The 18,736-nt window shown below is 39.2% G+C and overlaps 1 protein-coding gene across 1 annotated transcript in view; it reads left to right on the top strand.

The window, feature by feature from the left end:
* srpk1b (SRSF protein kinase 1b) overlaps nucleotides 1-18,736 on the top strand; it is a 44,552-nt gene that overhangs the window by 24,151 nt on the left and 1,665 nt on the right. The window contains 14 exon segments of the mRNA XM_034218301.1: nucleotides 11,847-11,974; nucleotides 12,218-12,326; nucleotides 12,793-12,880; nucleotides 12,974-13,061; nucleotides 13,698-13,804; nucleotides 13,932-14,078; nucleotides 14,080-14,098; nucleotides 14,553-14,578; nucleotides 14,669-14,894; nucleotides 15,295-15,726; nucleotides 16,368-16,462; nucleotides 16,603-16,710; nucleotides 18,364-18,433; nucleotides 18,628-18,720. Coding sequence (XP_034074192.1) covers nucleotides 11,847-11,974; nucleotides 12,218-12,326; nucleotides 12,793-12,880; nucleotides 12,974-13,061; nucleotides 13,698-13,804; nucleotides 13,932-14,078; nucleotides 14,080-14,098; nucleotides 14,553-14,578; nucleotides 14,669-14,894; nucleotides 15,295-15,726; nucleotides 16,368-16,462; nucleotides 16,603-16,710; nucleotides 18,364-18,433; nucleotides 18,628-18,720 — 1,736 coding nt within the window.

The raw sequence follows: 18,736 nt of genomic DNA on the forward strand, positions 1-18,736 counted from the left end.
GTGACATGTTCTCTAACTATTCGAATGAATATTATTAAGTTATCAAAGATTGAAACACTAATCCTCCGACTAGCACCTTCGTTCCTGATAAATAATATCCTATGTCATCCGAACTTAACTTTAAATCTGGGTAGGTTTTTTTTTTTTTTTTTTTGTAAAATATTAATAAATTAAAAGATAACATTTTTTTGAAATTTTAAAATAAAAATTGTACAGTGTATCGTTTTTGACTTTGAGATAAGAAAATCGAAGTCTTGTGAAAATCTAAATCTACTGTGTACAGTGCATACTGAAATGTATGGAACTATGTAAATGTCATAATTTGTGTTAGATTTAATCAATTGGTGTTTGAATATTCTACAGTCTAGTTTGAAAGTCTATGATGTAAAGTTTCTCATATGTTAATTAGAAACCACTTTGTAATTCTGTCCCGGCGAATGTGTTCATCAATAACACTCAAAATTAAGCTTCAAAATGTTATAATATCTTTGTAATAATTCTGTATTACCAGCAGAGTGCGCTGTTGTAATTTCCAGCTTAATCCACTAGGGATAGCTGTTGCAAAACTGACCTCTTTTTAACAAGAAGAAGCTTATTTCCTTAAAAATGGGAAGAAAATGTGAATATGGTTAAACAACACAGCACATAACCGCCAAAACACACTTGCAAACAAGAATATCTCAAATAAACCGCCAATACACACTTGCAAACAAGAATATCTCAAATAAACCGCCAATACACACTTGCAAACAAGAATATCTCAAATAAACCGCCAATACGCACTTGCAAACAACAATATTTTCAAAACCAGACTCCTACAAATACCAAACTTCCCACGGTAAGATAACCTGTCTATTTTATAGTTCCAACTTCTGCCAATAAATATGATTTGTCCTTCTCAATATGGAGTGCCTAGCCTCATGTGAGTGGGACTGTGTGTCAAAACAAACAGAGTACTTTCAATTAGCATTTCACGAAATGGCGACTGCCGTGTGGCTTATTTTCAGCATGAGGACAAGACAAGATGGCAACTGATTTTCCAACCTTTGACCTGAAGAACAAAGGGATTTGAAAACACCTCGTGGCTCTCAGAGGGGAGTTTAAATAATGGCGGGGTGTAATCTTGTCAAGAAAATTGAACACAAAACAACACTGCAGTTTAAAATAACATTTCTATCTAGTTTACTATGAAAAAAATGGGCTTTATCTTATTGATATCATCACTTAAAGTTAGGAACCCTTACGCATAAGCTATAAACCTATCTACGTATTATTTGACTTTATAGTCCACTATTGGTCAACTGCTGCCATTTCGACACGCTAGGTGGGAGTATTATGGTAACTTATCAGCGACTATTAAATGACCGTCGTCAATTTAACGTAATGCTGTTGTAACTCCACATCTCGTATTCCACCCGCAATATCTTGGTTGAAACTAGAACAGTTATGACCACTGATAAAGCTTACACCTTAATCAAGCCTTTCCTCAAAAGGACTTTTTTAAAACAGTTCTCAACTGTTTTCGACTAGCACTGTCTTCAGTTACTCAACCCTAAGTTGATTCGCTATGCCTTGTTTGTTTTCAATTACTTGATCCCTAATCAATTCGCTATGTCCCATAGATCTTAACAATAATCGTTAAATGGACTTATATATCCTTACGTCATAGGCTAATTTAACTACTGACGTAACAAGGGACACCTACATGAAAACACAACAAGACACCTACCCAAAGTACAATGGCCTCACACATTTATATTTTAAAATACTACACACACACAAATTAATAGCATGCAGGGTTAGATATAAGAAAAAAAGAAATTGGAACTCACCCTGATTGTGAAAATGCAACGCCATGTGTTATGGAATTCTTATTGTTATAAATTTGGTTGTTTTAACATTAAATACACAGCTATTTTCAGGATCCGCTGGCCTCCGTCCAACACAAACCTATTTTGTACTGCATAAACTATGAAGAATTTGATTTAACAGGTTTCCTCTTACCAAGTATTCGAGCTCGTTGTGTCGAACGGAAGCCGCGTCTCCGGAAAACAGCTGGTTGTGTAGTCTCTTCTGTCCAACGAGAATCACGTCGCGGAGCACCAATTGTTAACTGTGATGGTTATTCTCGCGTCCAGGAAAGAGAAGCTTAAAAAGGAGACTAAATGGAGTCTCTGAGATGTTTTCAAATTGGTACTTTAATTAATAAAAAGGCGTGGTACAGTCACAAACAGGATATTGTCCGACAGAAAAGCAGCTGTCTCTGGCCCTCGCTAGCAGAGAAAAGAGGCCGAACCGCCCAGGTGCTGCTCTTATATAGCTTCTGTAGGCTCCTCCCTGCGGGCCGGCCCTCCACATCTTAATGTCCGTTGTTACGTTTAAACAGAGGATTCAGGCATTGTACATTCAATACATACTTAAACACGCCTCTTCTCCTCATATTGTCTTTCATCACTTTTCCTTTAACACATTCTAAACGTTGTAGTTAATATTCTAAAAAATACAGAAAATACTTCACGGCTGGTTTGGTTTCTGGTCATTCCGGAAGTTGTCACATCTTACCCAGGTCTGTAAACAATAACTTTATTCAAATAAACTATACCTTCATTTAATATTCAGCAATAATAATACGTCTATAGTTGCAGTGTTAAAATCAGTAGGTTTCGGTGTGCATCACTCCATGTCATTTCGCTACTAAATTAACCTCTATAAGAAATGGTAAACTAGCCACATGCTAACCGGAGATGAAGGATTTTCAGAATAAAAGCTTAACTGGTTGTGCACAATAATTTTCTGGTTTTTCAGTATAAAACAGCATTTAAACTGAAGGTACATTTAAGGTACATTATGCCATCAAAACATTGATTTTAATTTCTAACACTTGTATACCTAGGCCCTCTGACCCCCACCCCTTCCCTCGAGTTATTACGTCAGTGTATACTTCAGCGGAATATCAAAACAACGGCCAGGGGTGCAAAACGCATCAATGAAAGCGACCCTCTACCACACAAAACAACACCTGTAAATAACCCTATTTGTGTTCTTTGAAATTGAAAAGGATATTGCATTGTGTTTGTTACTTTCGTTGCAGTTGTATGTCTTAAGTGTAATTTGGCATGCTTTTATTTTGAAGGCGAGTTAACGCTATTGACAGGAAGTTGTTGTTGTTATGGAAACAAGAAAAGTTTCACAGCGGGCGGAACTTGTCATAAAGTCCGCGATAATAACACCCACCCATTTAGAGGGAAGATATGATTGGTCAATTGTACTGTCATTTGACATTACTCTCTCGTTCAGTTACTATAGCTGGCCCTCTGTGAATTCATAGCTGGACCTCCTGGACGTCCAACAGCTCCTCTCTTCACAGTAACTCGCAGAGACGAGCTTCTTTAATTTAACCCTTCACATTCCAACATAAACTGAATAGGCAGATTCGAAGGATTTATTTCTTTGGAAATGTTATTTTAAATACAATTAAATCAAGTTATTTTGGTAAAACTAATGAAAAATATAACTACAAAAATATATACATTTTTTTTCATTTTTTTTTTAATGTTTTTAAATATTATTTTGTAGAATATCTTAGGCCCTCACAGAGGGCCTAGAGGGCCCTGACGGCTCGCCACTGCAAAAAGCACTCGTTTGCTTGGAACAAAGAAAACGGCCAAGACACACATTGAGTCCAGAAAATGAATGTTATTAAGGGCTGTAAATATAATAAGCCCGTGTCTAAAATTGACAATAGGCTTATTATATTTACAGCCCTTAAGATACACTTTTGTGTTTAACAGCTGACCACTACCATGACATACTTTGTTTTAGTAGATTTCGCATGAGAGCAAAATGTATAAATATGAGCATTAAATTATATGAATATGAGAACAAAATGCATGAATGTGAGTGACAATATATGAATGTGTGCATTGAAATATGATAATATGAGAGCAAAATGTATGAATGTGTGAGTATATATACGTGTGTGAGAGTGAAAATGTATGTATGTAAAAGGAGAATATATGTGTGTAAGAGTGAAAATGTATGCATGTAAAAGGAGAATATATGTGTGTAAGAGTGAAAATATGCTGCATTTTGAATGTCCGATAGTCCACCATTTCCACCGGAAATATCAAACATTTAATAAAAGTGAAAAACAATGAACAAGACTTAACGTATTCATCATAATTAATTATATTTATTTCGTTTGGATGTAGGATTTTTGACTTTGTTTAGAGCAGTGATCTTCTACTATATGAACATTTTGGACCCAAAATCACAACAAAAAAAAAAACGTAAAAACAGATTTTGAAAATGATATTATTTTTTCATATAGGTAACACAAACATACACAACGAAACCATTTAAAAGCTGGAAATATATACATGGGATGTCACTATGATAATGTGAAAGTTTGATTGAGGTAGCATGGGATTTCATTCTGATAAGGCAAAAGTGTTATTATAAATATAATACAAATATATATATATACACATTATGCACAAAAATCATTTTTTTCTGTCTTTATCTGTGCCACGCTTTAAAGCGGTTTTTGTCAACTACGACACAGAGGGCAACATCACAGGTTCCTCCTCCTCCATGTCAAAAAACAAGCTTAAAGCTTGACTCACGTTCAGAATTCTCTTCATCATAGTTGAATCTTCAAAACTCTAAATCTATCTAACTATATCTAAATTCTCAATGTTTGTCTGTCACTTTACTTCAGTCGCAGTCTCCCGCCGTCTCTTTTCGTATCACTCCGTTTACCTGATTACCTCACCCCCTCCCTCCCTGGTAAATACATCCTGTTGAGCAGAATCTACAGTTTCCAGTATTTTCCGTTTCGTAAAATGATAAAATACGGCGAAGATATTAAAATATGTGCTTCCATTATTCATACTTCTGAAATATATCTGTATTACATTTATATCATCGTATGTCCGTGTTTATTGGGTCTTTTTGCATGAAACAAAGACTGGCATATAGTTTCAAGCCAGTACTTTCGACAGAAATACACATATACATCCTGTTGAGCAGAATCTACAGTTTCCAGTATTTTCCGTTTCGTAAAATACGGCGAAGATATTAAAATGTGCTTCCATTATTCATACTTCTGAAATATATCTATTAACTTTATATCATCGTATGTCCGTGTTTATTGGGTCTTTTTGCATGAAACAAAGACTGGCATATAGTTTCAAGCCAGTACTTTCGACAGAAACACACGGCAATGTTGTCCGGACTGTTGTTTTTATGCGGCACAGGTCATGTGATCTGATCACGCCGGCGTGACGGTCGACTCCAAAGGGTTAATATTAAATACATATAAGTATTTTTACAACTTGTATTTAGAAATACTCTGTTGTAATTATTGATGCATAAATGTGTTCATCCATTCAATGTGGCATCTGCTATAATGGGGTTAATGTATGATATTACTTAATAATACAATACATTATAATATATGATATGATAATTATATTTTAGTTTTATTCATTTCTTATTTCATAGTTTCTCATTATTATTATTTTTATCGCTCATCTTATTTTCGATTTTATTAATCTGTGTGAATCTGTGCTGTCCTGTTTTTCACTCTCACCCTGTTGCTGTTTGAACTACTGAATTTCCCCACGGGATTAATAAAGGTCCATCTTATCTTATCTTAATGTATAAGTTGATTTACTTCAATCTACTGTACTGTGTAAAACACCCCAACAATATTACAAGAAATATACTGCATAAAGCAAACTATATACTTTATTTGATCTAAAATATTGATGTTTTTTCATTATAGTAGCTTGTGAAAACCATACAGTAACAAATAAGTGATTAAATGCTACAGTATTCAGCAAACACAACTGCAGAGCTGCAAACATTGCAAACAGTTGTCTTTGTGTATTTTGTGAATGAAGCGCCATCTCATGGTTAAATCCTGTAATTGAACAAATGGGGAAATTGGGCAATGCCCTCTAGCAATTTGGCAACACCCCCAGCCACTGGCATCCGCTGGGCTTTTGACTGGGACACACCCATCTGAGTCTGATCTGGAGTGCTCCATCTGTATGTCAGTACACAGGGCCCCTCCCTACACGCAGATCACGCAGACTGCGTGGGGCCTCACCTCGCGGAGGGGGCCTCATCTTGCGGAGGAAGCAAAAATGTGGATATATGCGCTTATTTCGCTGCTGCGAGGCTCCACTCAGCACCTATTTTTATGCAGCTCTGCGTGATTTGGTGGCTACATTTCAGGCTAATATGCTACCAGAGGTGGAATAAGTACTCAAATATTGTACTTAAGTAAAAGTTGAAGTACCAGAGTGTAGGAATACTCTGGTACAAGAATAAGTCCCTCAATCAAAATGTCAAAAAAAGTCCATTGGACTTCGAAGAGCTGCTAAGGAAAAGGAAAGACATCTGGAGACTTTTAGAGAGACAGCTAACTGACAAACTCAAGGAACTGAAAGACACTCCCTAATAGGCCGTATGCTGTTTAGCCTGACCTTGAATGATTCAGTGCAGTGTTCTTTGCAGGTCTTTTGTTTGGTTTGTCAACTCAAGGAGCTAAAAGACTGATTGGAAGTGATTTGATGTGCATAATTTCTGATTGCTGATTCAATGTGAAGGAAAATTCACATTTGAGTTTATACAGTATATGTGTGCATATAATGCACCCTTTGGCCTAACCTGGGAGAGCCTTATGTTTACTGCCAACCTAAAAAATGTTAATCAAGAATTTATTGAAAAGTTATTTGGATGGTTGTTTTATATTGGCTCAGACAGGTTATATGGGATGCCCAGTCTACTTACAGATGGGTCACTCATTTGAAATATTAAATGTAGTTTTATTTCCTTTAATTTGTCATCCTCATGTAGAATGCTATTGTGAAACACACATTTGGTTGTTTATAGCATAAAGAACATCTGATTTAATGTGAGGTAGGGAAATAATCATTTGATTGTGTGTATATAAATATGTAATTTACAACAGCTGTAAGATGCTTGAAAATGCACCATGTAAACATTTATAAAAAAACACACACTTTTAAAATACTTAAAATGGTCAAAACTCATACATTTTGTTTTTCAAGGATGGTACAGGTGGTATGAATTTGGCTTTCTGTCAAAAACCTTGATAGCTCTCTTGTACAGCTGTTCTATTGGTTTCAAGTTTGTGGCACAAGCAAACGACTAGGGATGGGTATCGAGCCCCGGTATTAAACGGGCCCCGCGGCTGAATCATTAAAGACCGTGGTTAGGGTTGGGAACCGAAACTCGGTTCCAGATGAGAACCGATAAGAAAATGCCGGGTACCCATACAAAATACACAATTTTGATTCTGCTTAACGGTTCCTAAACGCGGTAGACCCTGTATTCCAGCGGGTCCGTCTGCACCGCGGTGACCCGGTGGAATACAGGGCAGACCTGGAGAATCACAGAACGGCCGGCTCTGTACGCTGACGGCCGGCACCGCCCTTAATAACGGCATCATGTAAGTTGCGCTGACAGGCGACAGAGGTCTACAGATGCCCCGCAGCGAGGCTCCCCCACCCTCCCGTAGACAGTTCACGAGCTCAGTCACTTCATAACACCAAAGATGGATCGCGGTAAATGCTCTAAAGTGAGGCTCCACTACACTAAAAAAGAAAAAGACAAGGCACAGTGTAATGCCTGTTAATAGCTTGCCACAGGCATAGCTCAGTTAAAATAAAGCACAGCTATTGTGCAATACACTTGTATTGCATGTATATTTTTTATTTGTAAAAATGTCAGTTAAAGCTTAAAAGAATAAAGATATTTTTGTTATCTAAACGTTTGACCTCTTTCTTTTACAATTTTGGAATCTAAACGGGGTATCTATAAGAACTGGAATCGATAAGCAGAACCGGAATCGATACATTTCAAACGATACCCATCCCTAACCGTGGTACTGTTAAGCTCCGACATTATCGGTCTTTTTACCGGTACTGGAGACATCTAAAAAATATGTCATATGTATTATGCTACACAAACATTATATTGCGGTTTTAGTGTCGCCAACTCTGTGTCTAATACGCAAAAAGACTGCAAAATGCGTCCATGATTATTTTTAGTATTTTCGATCTTTCCAATCCAGACGAGATATTTCTCTCCCCCCTGTCTGTGTTCGAGGGGGTGTGGCAGTTTACACACACGCGGCTGCTACCTGCATGCAACACACGCACGGAGGAGATGGCGGAGAGAACGCGCTCCAAGGTGTGGTTAAACTTTACCCGTCTCGATGTGGACAATGCTCGTTGCCAAAAGTGCAATAAGAGTTTAGCATGTAAGGGCGGTAACACGAGCAATTTGTCTAAACATTTAGCAAAAGTGCACCACATTCAGACGGAGAAATGCACCGTTTTCGACTGTCTTTCTAGTAGCTCTGTAGCCCCCGCCTCAGACACGTCAGGTGTTATGTATGCTAGCAGCAACACACGGAGTTAACTCAATTATACAAACATGGGTTAATGATAAGAGGTAACTGAGTTATTTCTTTTGTTAAAGTTTCAGCTATTCTCTTTAGAATTCTGTCATCAGATTATTTAATACAATTTTATTTTTTTTGATGTGAAATATTATTTATTTAATTTAAATAAAAAGCTATGTTAAATTTGTTCACAATTTATTTAGTTAATTTACCTTGTTTTTTTCTCCAAAATAACCGATAAGAATACCGTTGGGACCGGATCGATAAGCGGTATCGATAAAAGTAGTAGTACCGTTAAAACCTTAACGATAACCATCCCTACAAACGACCAGTTTGTCAAACAGTATTCCATGTGGGATAGAATCATACAGTGGAGGTATGACTTTGCAGCATTGACAGTTAAGAAAGGTCTAATTTGTTTAAAATGTTGTAAGTTGATTTTAATGGTATTGGACACTTTCTTAATATGTTTCTTAAAAGTCAAGTTCGAGTCCAATATGACTAAAAGATACTTGAAGTGGGAGACTAGTTCTATTTCTGCTCTGTTTAAAAACACATTGGATCCTTCGATTTTGACTGGTCGTTTACTGAACATCATGCATACTGTTTTTTTTTGCATTTAACTGTAAGCAAATGTTGTTCAGCAGCCAGTGTTGAACCTTGTCCAAAGCATTAGAGAGACAGGATGAGATAATTTCAGTGTTTTTCCCATGTACAAAGATGACCGCATCATCGGCATACATTTGCACATTCAACTCAGGACATACATAAGGCAAGTTATTAATATACAGAGAAAACAGTAATGGTCCAAGAATGGAACCTTGTGGAACCCCAACAGGGTTCACAAGGTAAGGGGATTTGGCTCTGTTGACCAAAACACACTGTTTTCTGTTCGATAAGTAAGACTTATAATACCCACTGTATTGAATCTGCCGAAAAATTGAAATACGTCAGCTTTGTAAGGAGCTCTTGGTGGTCAACAGTGTCAAAAGCCTTCCTGAGATCAAGGAAGACAGCACCTACATATGGGCTCGTGTCCAACATACATTTAACCTTTTCCACAAAGACACAGTTAGCTGTCTCAGTGGAGTGGTGAGCACGAAAACCAAACTGCATTGGGTGGAGTGGAGCGAAACCTTTGTCTAAATGTAATATGTCATGATATTAGGTCTTGGTCAAAGAACTTTCATTGTTTAATAGCATTAGTGGCGATGCTCCAGATTTAGTGGGTAGGTCTGAAAAAAAAGATCATACACCTCTTCCCTCTATTTACTTTCTTCCTAGGAGCCAGCAGTGAATTATTATGAAGCTGAGTGGCACCACCTTCACACGATCATAATCAACCTTTTTTTTGTTGGTATTAATTCAAATGACACTGCAGATATACAGATATATGCTTTAATGCGGTGGTTCTCAACTTTTTTTTTTTTGGGGGGAAAAAGTCAAACTTTTATTTTGAAGGCCCGATTTTCTAACGCTGTGCATGCAGTAGGCGTTGGACTGGCAGTACCGGAGACCATGAACGGTTTTGAAAACTTCTGTCACGTAGTGATCATCTTCTCAATAAAACATCTTTGCTGATGTTTTTCCCAGTCTTCTGGCCTTTGATCAGAATCAAGATTGTTGCTGGAAGTCCCCACGGAAAATAACTTTGCGGTAGAACTATTCTTTATACATCCATGGGTACAACTTCAGATAAAAATAAACACATAATGAAATATGACCCCCAGTTTGATGATTGACAGGTCACAGAACAATGGGGGCTATCTACCCTTACACACAATTTAAAGTAATTCACACAGACTATCTCCTCTTTGCTCTTCTCTCTGTGTGGAGCAGCAAGCTGTCAGAACAAAGTGAAAAACAAACAATGGCATAAAATATTATTAAAATGTCGGGTAGTAATAGATTTATTTATTTTCTTCTCAGAGTGTACCAGAATGCGTAGTTTATATGTTAGTATTTCAAAAAATCTCCTGGGGGAGAATCCCCCCAGACCCCCCTTCTTTGGTTGGGTTTTCAGCATGTGTGCCTTTTTATGTTACACAGTTCAGCTTTGATTCCATCATCTCATTAAACCTTTTTTAAAAGCATACTTTAGTTCTGTGAAGGGATATGAGGGATATATGCACTGTACTTCACTTTCATTCATAATGTTTGCTGAAAAGAGTATATTTTACTGTACGATTTTTTTTGTTGAATAGATTTGAGTGGTTAAAAATTTCGGGTCGCGATCTATTGACTAAGGAAAAAGTGGGTCCCGAGGCCTGACCAGTTGAGAACCACTGCTTTAATGTGTCTCAGATGGATTTATTCAAACAAAAGTAAGTAATCTACTCTTAAGAACAGTTCAAAGCAAAATGAAGACATGCTGATTTAAAGCTAATGTGTATCAACGATATATAACCCTACATTAAAATCTGTTATTCATATGTATAGTTTATCTGTGTGGTAAATCAAGGTGGAAATCAATCAAATGAAAGTCACAGAAGAATATGGAAATTATTAAAAGTAAATACCCTCTGATTTTAGATCTACGCAGCACTAATGTTTGTATGAAATGTAAATAAGTTCTGGTTTCATCAGGCAGAGAGGTGTTAGTAAAGTGCTCTGTCACTGAGTCTGCCTTTTGCCCTTTAAGTAGAAGAAGAGTCGGGGTGAGAAAGGTTTTACGAGTTGATGATGACCTTCTCTGCAGCAGCTCTCCTAACCAGACATGTAGCTGATCTCATCCACGTACTGCAATGATTCAGTGCTCACTTTACTTTAGTGTGTACCTCAAATACATTGACTTTATAGAGATTTGCATTTCCTTGCGTTTTCTTTATTTAAAAAGGTTTTCTGCAGTTATTTTCTTGGAGTCTTTTTAAATGTCTCATGTCAACGCCTTATTAAAAGAAACAAATATCTCTACAATTACAATGAATACATTTGCTGAGTGACACTAATTGATGTTAATATCTTGGTGAAATTGCCCTGATCTCTTGGCTGAGTGTAGTCACTCCCCAAAGCCTATTATTTTCATTGATTTCTTCTGTCGCCTTGTGCTTACACAGCTCATCTGTCATTGCAGAAATACAAAACAGGCTCACCATTTTTGCTTGCATGTATTTTGGGTGAAAACTAAATGTATCCCTATCCACGGTTTGCTTATGAGTTCCTCTGGAGGAAACCATTCCGTAAGCTTTTTGAATAAATGTCTTGCCTTTTTGAAAATGACTACATTTTGAAACCACATCCTTGAATGTTAACTCTTTCTTCTGGTTGTCACACGATTTCTATGTCTCTCTGTGAGCCAATCAAACGCCTTCTTTGAAATTCCTTCCGTTTTTTACGTTTCGATCGGTCTCTTTTGATTCCTCGTCTCCCTTACCATCCCTTTCTCTCTGTTTGTCTCCCCACTAAGACCAGAGCCTCATGGTCGGGGAGGCGGCTCTCAGTCGGGCCAGGCGGACTCCCCCCTCCCAGAGCAGGACGAGGAGATCCTGGGCTCTGATGACGATGAGCAGGAAGACCCCAATGACTACTGCAGGGGTTAGTGTGGTGAAAAGCCAATTAAACGTAGCACCGATGCAATAAGGCATCAATAGTTATTTTTCAATAATATTGCCGTCAAGCCTTATTTAACCATTACAATGGATAAAACAACATTTTCATATCTCATTCCGAGTACATCTAAATGTTTTTTTAATTCATATCAACAGATACACTGTCATCGCATACATTCAGCTTTCATAAACAAATCATTGGGTTAATCTGCATATTTTCTTTGGTCAGGTGGATATCACCATGTGAAGATTGGAGATTTGTTCCACGGGAGATACCATGTGATCCGCAAACTGGGCTGGGGGCACTTCTCCACCGTCTGGCTGGCCTGGGACATCCAGTAAGTTTCCTCCTTTCTAAATGAAAACTGTATGTACAGATTTGCCAAGGTCACAAGTGGATTTGAATAAACCATGGGACTACGTTGCAAAAAAGTGTGCTCTTAATAATTGAATACTTCCGGAGAAGTGGTATGTAATGGTCGAGATAGTGAAGGTCATAAATGTCAGCCATGATGCAGCCTATATATGTGATATTTATAGATGATGCAATATGCACTTATTTCTGTAACCCTGGGCAACATGTGGTGAGTGTCATGGTCCTATGATAGATAATGGTTATTGGCTCTATTTCGTGCCTGGTGCATTAGTAGAGACACAATGTCTTCGGATGGCCTTTAAAGGTTTTATGTGCACAGAGAGCTTTGATGATAAGGTCATTTATTTACTTGATAGATATTTCCAAACAAGTTCATGTTGTTGTGATGAGTTGAATAACTGATTTTTTTTTTTTGGTGTGTTTTTCAGGGAGAAGTGCTTTGTGGCGATGAAAGTGGTGAAAAGTGCCGAACATTACACAGAGACAGCTCTGGACGAGATCAAGCTGCTCAAATCTGTAAGTCACAAAGTCATTGTAAGATAAATACTTACACTATGCTCCAATGATTCCAGGACTCATGACTTTTACAACCCTGTGTGTGTTTTCCAGGTGAGAAACACAGATCCCAGTGACCCCAGCAGAGAGAAAGTGGTGCAGCTTCTTGACGACTTCAAAATTTCCGGCATGAATGGCACTCGTATCCTTTATTGTTAAGAAGTAACACTTTATATGTTCCTAAAATACACTAACATAAATTCACTATCAATTTATGTTGTATGCTATACCACTTTTACTGACATCTACTCAGATGGCCAGGGTGTGGATAATGGAAACAGCAACACATACAAAATGATCTGAATAGACTTTGCTTTGTGCTTTAAGGCCACATTTGTGTGCATTACCTTAAAAACGGTCAACATATCTCAACCAGAATTATTAAGTTTGAATGCAAACGGCAGTGACGAGATTACATTTGAGTGACAGTCATTTGGCAGTCTCAAACCTCCAGCAAGCCTCACATACAGTAATGCCAGGCTGTTTGTCGTTCATAGATGCCAGTTAGCTGTGTGCTTTAACACGTCTTTAAGCGCCTCAGTCCCGATGCAGCAACACTTGCTCCCTCCCTGTCTCTCCCACGCCGCCCGTCTACAGCTGTGCACCCGGGCAACATGCCCAGACATCCTCTGGGAACTGAAGTTCATATTTGTGTTATATACTGATGATTATTCAGCCGGTGGAACCTGAAAATATGCAAACGTTCTAGGCTTATGTACACCGGGGATTGAAATTCATTTGAGAAGTCATGGTTGTCCTTAACCTTGTGCTTCTTCAGATGTGTGCATGGTATTTGAGGTTCTGGGTTATCACCTACTGAAGTGGATCATCAAGTCTAATTACCAAGGCCTGCCTCTACCCTGTGTTAAAAGCATCATAAGACAGGTACTGTACATCTACAAAAGAAACAATTAGATTTTTTAAATATCACTTATGGGATACATTTTGTTTTGTCTTTTTTTGGGTTAAGTGCAATGTCAGCTCCTAATGGATGGAGAATTATGCCCCGCAGGTTCTTCAGGGATTAGACTACCTCCACACCAAGTGTAAGATCATCCACACAGACATCAAACCAGAGAACATTCTACTGACTGTCAACGAGCCCTACATCAAGAAAATGGCTGCTGAAGCTACGCAGTGGCAGAAGACCGGCGCTGCCCCCCCCCTCAGGCTCTGCAGGTCAGAGTCTCTCTTCCCCTCTGCACTGCACTAAGCAACTTTTGTGGTTTGATCAGCATGTTACTGACAACAGGGGAGTGCTGTTGAGATGTATCAGCAGCTACAATGACGATATGTTTATTACCCTATTGGTTCACACGATAATTGTGAGCTGTTGTGCTACTTTTAAGATTGTATTGTCAAGTACAAACTGTCAAAGTGTGCATATGCTCTGCGTTAAAGCAAGTGGAAGTTTCTAATACAAGTGAAACGCTTAGCCGTGTGTCGGTATGAGTCAGCACTGGATCGGTTATGGAAATGAGACTCCTGCCGAGCCGGGTGCCGCCGCAGACTATTAGTACAGCTCGGTGTGAATCAACTCAGCCCCTGAATAGAAAACTAATTATAGAGAGGCGAAGGATATGCCATGTGTCAGTCACTAACGTACTCCTCTGATGTTTCCTGTTCCCTACAGTGAGTACAGCCCCCGCACCCAAACCAGTAAGTTGTGTTTTCTTTTGCTAAATACACTTAGGATCAAGTCAGAATACACATTTAGACTTTCCCTCATCTTATGTTTACTTTCCCAAGGTTGCCAAAATGTCCAAAAACAAAAAGAAGAAGATGAAGAAGAAGCAGCGGAAGCAGGCAGAGATTCTGGAGAAGAGGATCCAGGAGATGGAGGGAGGCGCGGCTGAAGGAGAAGAGGAGGAGGAGGATGAGGAGACGACGACAGAGGCCACTGAAGACACGACTTCCACAGCCACCCTCTCCATGTCTGCCACGCTGCAGGACATCGCTAACCATGCCCACTCAGGTAAGGATGTCGTGGCAATAGAAATGTGATGCAGTAAACTCAATATCCGTGCACCCCGTTTCTTCCCTCAAATGTCTTCATTGTCAACAAGAAATGAGGGCGGTGAACAAACGTTCGATACTTCTACACAGAAACATTTCATATCGGGCAATGGTAGATTATTTAACGTTATCATGATGTTGTCAAATGTCATTTTTTGTAAGGAACTTGAACCGATAAAGTTGGTTGAAGGAGAGGATTATAAAGTACCTCTTAAGACGGGAAATTGTGATCCGTTTAATTTCCTAACAAAAACCCTTCTACCAATTCTAATAAATGAATGAATGTTGTTTTTATTACCTTGGTGTCAAGAATCAGGAATATCAAGAGTCAAATAACCCCCACTGTCTCTTTACCACAGACCCCACTCCCGAGGAACAGATGCCAAACGTAAATGAGAGGAGAGACAATGCGACCAAGGAGGAGAGCGGGATGGAGGTGAACTGTAACGGCCACGCCTCGGCAGCAGAGAGCAAAGCCAGTGTGGAGGAGCGAGGGACCGAGCAGGCGAAGGAGCAGGAGGACCAACAGAATGCTAACCAAGCAGAAAGGAGCACAGAGACCCCGGACACGTTAAGTAACAAAGAGGAGCATCAGACCTGCAACGGCTCAGCCGAGGGTCCCGACCAGCAGCAGCCCGCCTCCCCCAGCCCCGACTCCGTCACCGTGGAGCTGAAGGAGGGAGGCGACGAGGAAGAGGAGGAGGAGGAGGAGAAGAAGAAGGAGGAGGAGAAGATGGACACTCAGGGGGAGGACACCAAAAGAGTGGAGGAAGACGAAGACAGCCAGGATGGTTAGTTAACCTTTGATTATTTAACTTTGTCTGTATAAGATACAGAACATATTTATTGTGTGTATTTTTCTAGAACGTAAATAAAGCCATAGGAAACTGGTGTTGAGTTTTCATAGTCATTTCTGGATATGATATCACATTAGATACATTACATTTACACAGCATGGTTTATTCATAATACATTGTCACACTGATATCACGTGTTACAGCACATGCCCCTCAGTCTGAACCAGAATGTGACTTATTATTCACATGAAAGCAATACAATGACAATGATCAGTTTTAGCTGGAGTAGCTCACTAAGTGTGGGTTGTACCGTTTTCTAGTAAGATTAAGCATTTACAGAAATGTGTTGTGATAGTAGGGTTAATACATATGTATCAACCTGGCCCATTGGCTCAGCAGTTCCTTGGGTAGCTCTGTAATGTAATCCGTAATAACCCTGCCACTGCAAACTAAGAACCTTCCGGTAGCAGCCTCAGTCTACACAATGAAAACAGTGGACTTTGTTTCCCAATTGTTGGAAAGATTGCACTTTCCTTGGTTGTTTCCCATGTGTCTTCATTATTCTGCCATTTGTTTCCCTCCTGCTTCCCATCCCCCACCTCCTCTCCCCTGTCTCCCTCTCCTCTCTTTAACAGGATCATCAGGCAATATGTTAGTAAACCCCCTGGACCCTCTTAACTCTGACAAGCTGCAGGTTAAGATCGCTGACCTCGGCAACGCCTGCTGGGTGGTGAGTACAAATCTACATTAGCGCTTTGTATTTGTCAATAAAGGACTCTGAACAGCGCTCTCTTTAAAGCTTTGTAAACACCAGCCCAATTAGTGTGGTGTGCATCAGCATTCACGACTCCTCTCCTCCTCTTCTCGCAGCAAAAACATTTCACCGATGACATCCAGACACGGCAGTATCGCTCTCTGGAGGTGCTGACGGGAGCCGGCTACAGCACGCCAGCCGACATCTGGAGCACAGCCTGCATGGTAACACACACACACACACACACACACACACACACACACACACACACACACACACACACACTCTATATACATGTAGAGTTATCAATGTATTTATTTGTCGTCAAATCACATTGATATCATTCAGGCTTCATAAAACCTTTTCATATGCACATTCTTGCCTATAAAACATTTGCAAAGCCTTTTTATGTTTTGCAATCCTTGTTTTTGGTCAGGATTGTGTTGTTTTTGGTCAGGATTGTGTTGTTTTTGGTCAGGATTGTGTTGTTTTTGGTCAGGATTGTGTTGTTTTTGGTCAGGATTGTGTTGTTTTTGGTCAGGATTGTGTTGTTTTTGGTCAGGATTGTGTTGTTTTTGGTCAGGATTGTGTTGTTTTTGGTCAGGATTGTGTTGTTTGTTTTCCTACTTGTTTTGACCACAAGTAAACACATTTACATTTTTCCCAACAGCATCTTATCTACTGAAATACTTTTTTAGCCAAAAGGAAAACATTAATGTTCCATAACTAATATCACAATTGATGTACATTGTAGTGGTGCAAGATAATTATCGGGCCGATATTAGGAATTATGACGTCATCCCGATGAAAGTATTAATAGCCCCGATAATATACAATATCTTTTTTGGGTAAAAAAAAGAAAACAATACAATAGTGTTTATTGAAAACAATAGTGTGGGTGGATTGGGATGAGGGGCGCTTGTTTTTCCCTCGGCTCCTCCCGTTTTGCCAGTACTGTGGTATTAGTGGTTTAGGAAAAGGGGAGTTTTTTACAAATCCAGCGTTCCCTAACTCATGCCTGGCTGTGACGTAAATGGTGCGCGGCCGTGAAGCCAGGACAATAAACAAACATGTCGTCGGTAGTATGGGACTACGATGGTGTGTTAAAAGCGTACGAAGACGCCTGCGCTGCTAAACTAGCGGCGAATCCAAAGCCAGCTGCAAAGGCACCGGGGCTTTTACCTATCAACGAGGCTTTTGAAAAAGGCAAGAAGTTTGCCAGAGACGACCCCAGGGTTAGTTTTGTTCATAGTAGTAATGCTCATGTCATTTGCTCACTACTAGTCTTTTTTTTACCACCAGGTGTGCAAAAACTACAGGTACATTTAATATATATATTATATTATTATCGGTATCGGTTTCAAAAAACCAATATCGTGCATCCCTAGTACATTGTGTTAGATTGCATATATAGAAAGTTACCCGAAGGAAAAAGAAAAACCATAAATGAAATGCATTATCAGGTGGCTGAACCTCAGAATGAAGCCACATCCTACAAATAAAGGCTTGTGATCACATGGACACCAACTCCATGCATTACATTAATGCACACAATGATTTTGTTTTTCATTAGTGCACACATTTTATTCCAATTCTAAGATTTCAATCTAAATACTGCTATATTGTACCATATTTTTTAATGTTATTAATTTCTTCAAATTGTTTTCTATCTGTGTTTTTAATTTGTTTTATTTTTATGTATGCACCACAACACCAAGTCAAATTCCTCGCATGTGTTAACCTACCTGGTAATAAACCTGTTTCTGATTCTAAGACAAAGTTAAACAATAAGCTATAGTAAGGGAACCAGGGTCTTGACCTGAGTGACCAAACCATCTAAATGTTATTGAGTTCATATACGTGTTTTTAATCCTCAGGCCTTTGAGCTGGCGACTGGAGATTACCTGTTTGAGCCCCACTCTGGAGAAGACTACTCTCGAGATGAAGGTCAGTGTGTGTCCGATATCAGGCTTTAACTAGAGCATTACTCCAATAGACGAGACGTGCTGAAATGAGTGTTAATGCCTGGTTCTCATGGGAAGTTGTAGCCTTTTAGTGTAAACTCTACAGAGTCTAAAACGTCCGGCCTGTTTCCCTTGGTGCTCAATCATCAGTGTGTGTGTTCCTCTTCCTCCCTGTAGATCACATAGCGCTCATCATCGAGCTGCTCGGTAAAGTTCCCAGGAAGCTGATCTTAGCGGGCAAATACTCCAAGGAGTTTTTCACCAAGAAAGGTAAACACGCCCGCTC

This window comes from Gymnodraco acuticeps, unplaced genomic scaffold (genome assembly GCF_902827175.1).
Source record: "Gymnodraco acuticeps unplaced genomic scaffold, fGymAcu1.1, whole genome shotgun sequence".
Classification (NCBI taxonomy): Eukaryota; Metazoa; Chordata; class Actinopteri; order Perciformes; family Bathydraconidae; genus Gymnodraco; species Gymnodraco acuticeps.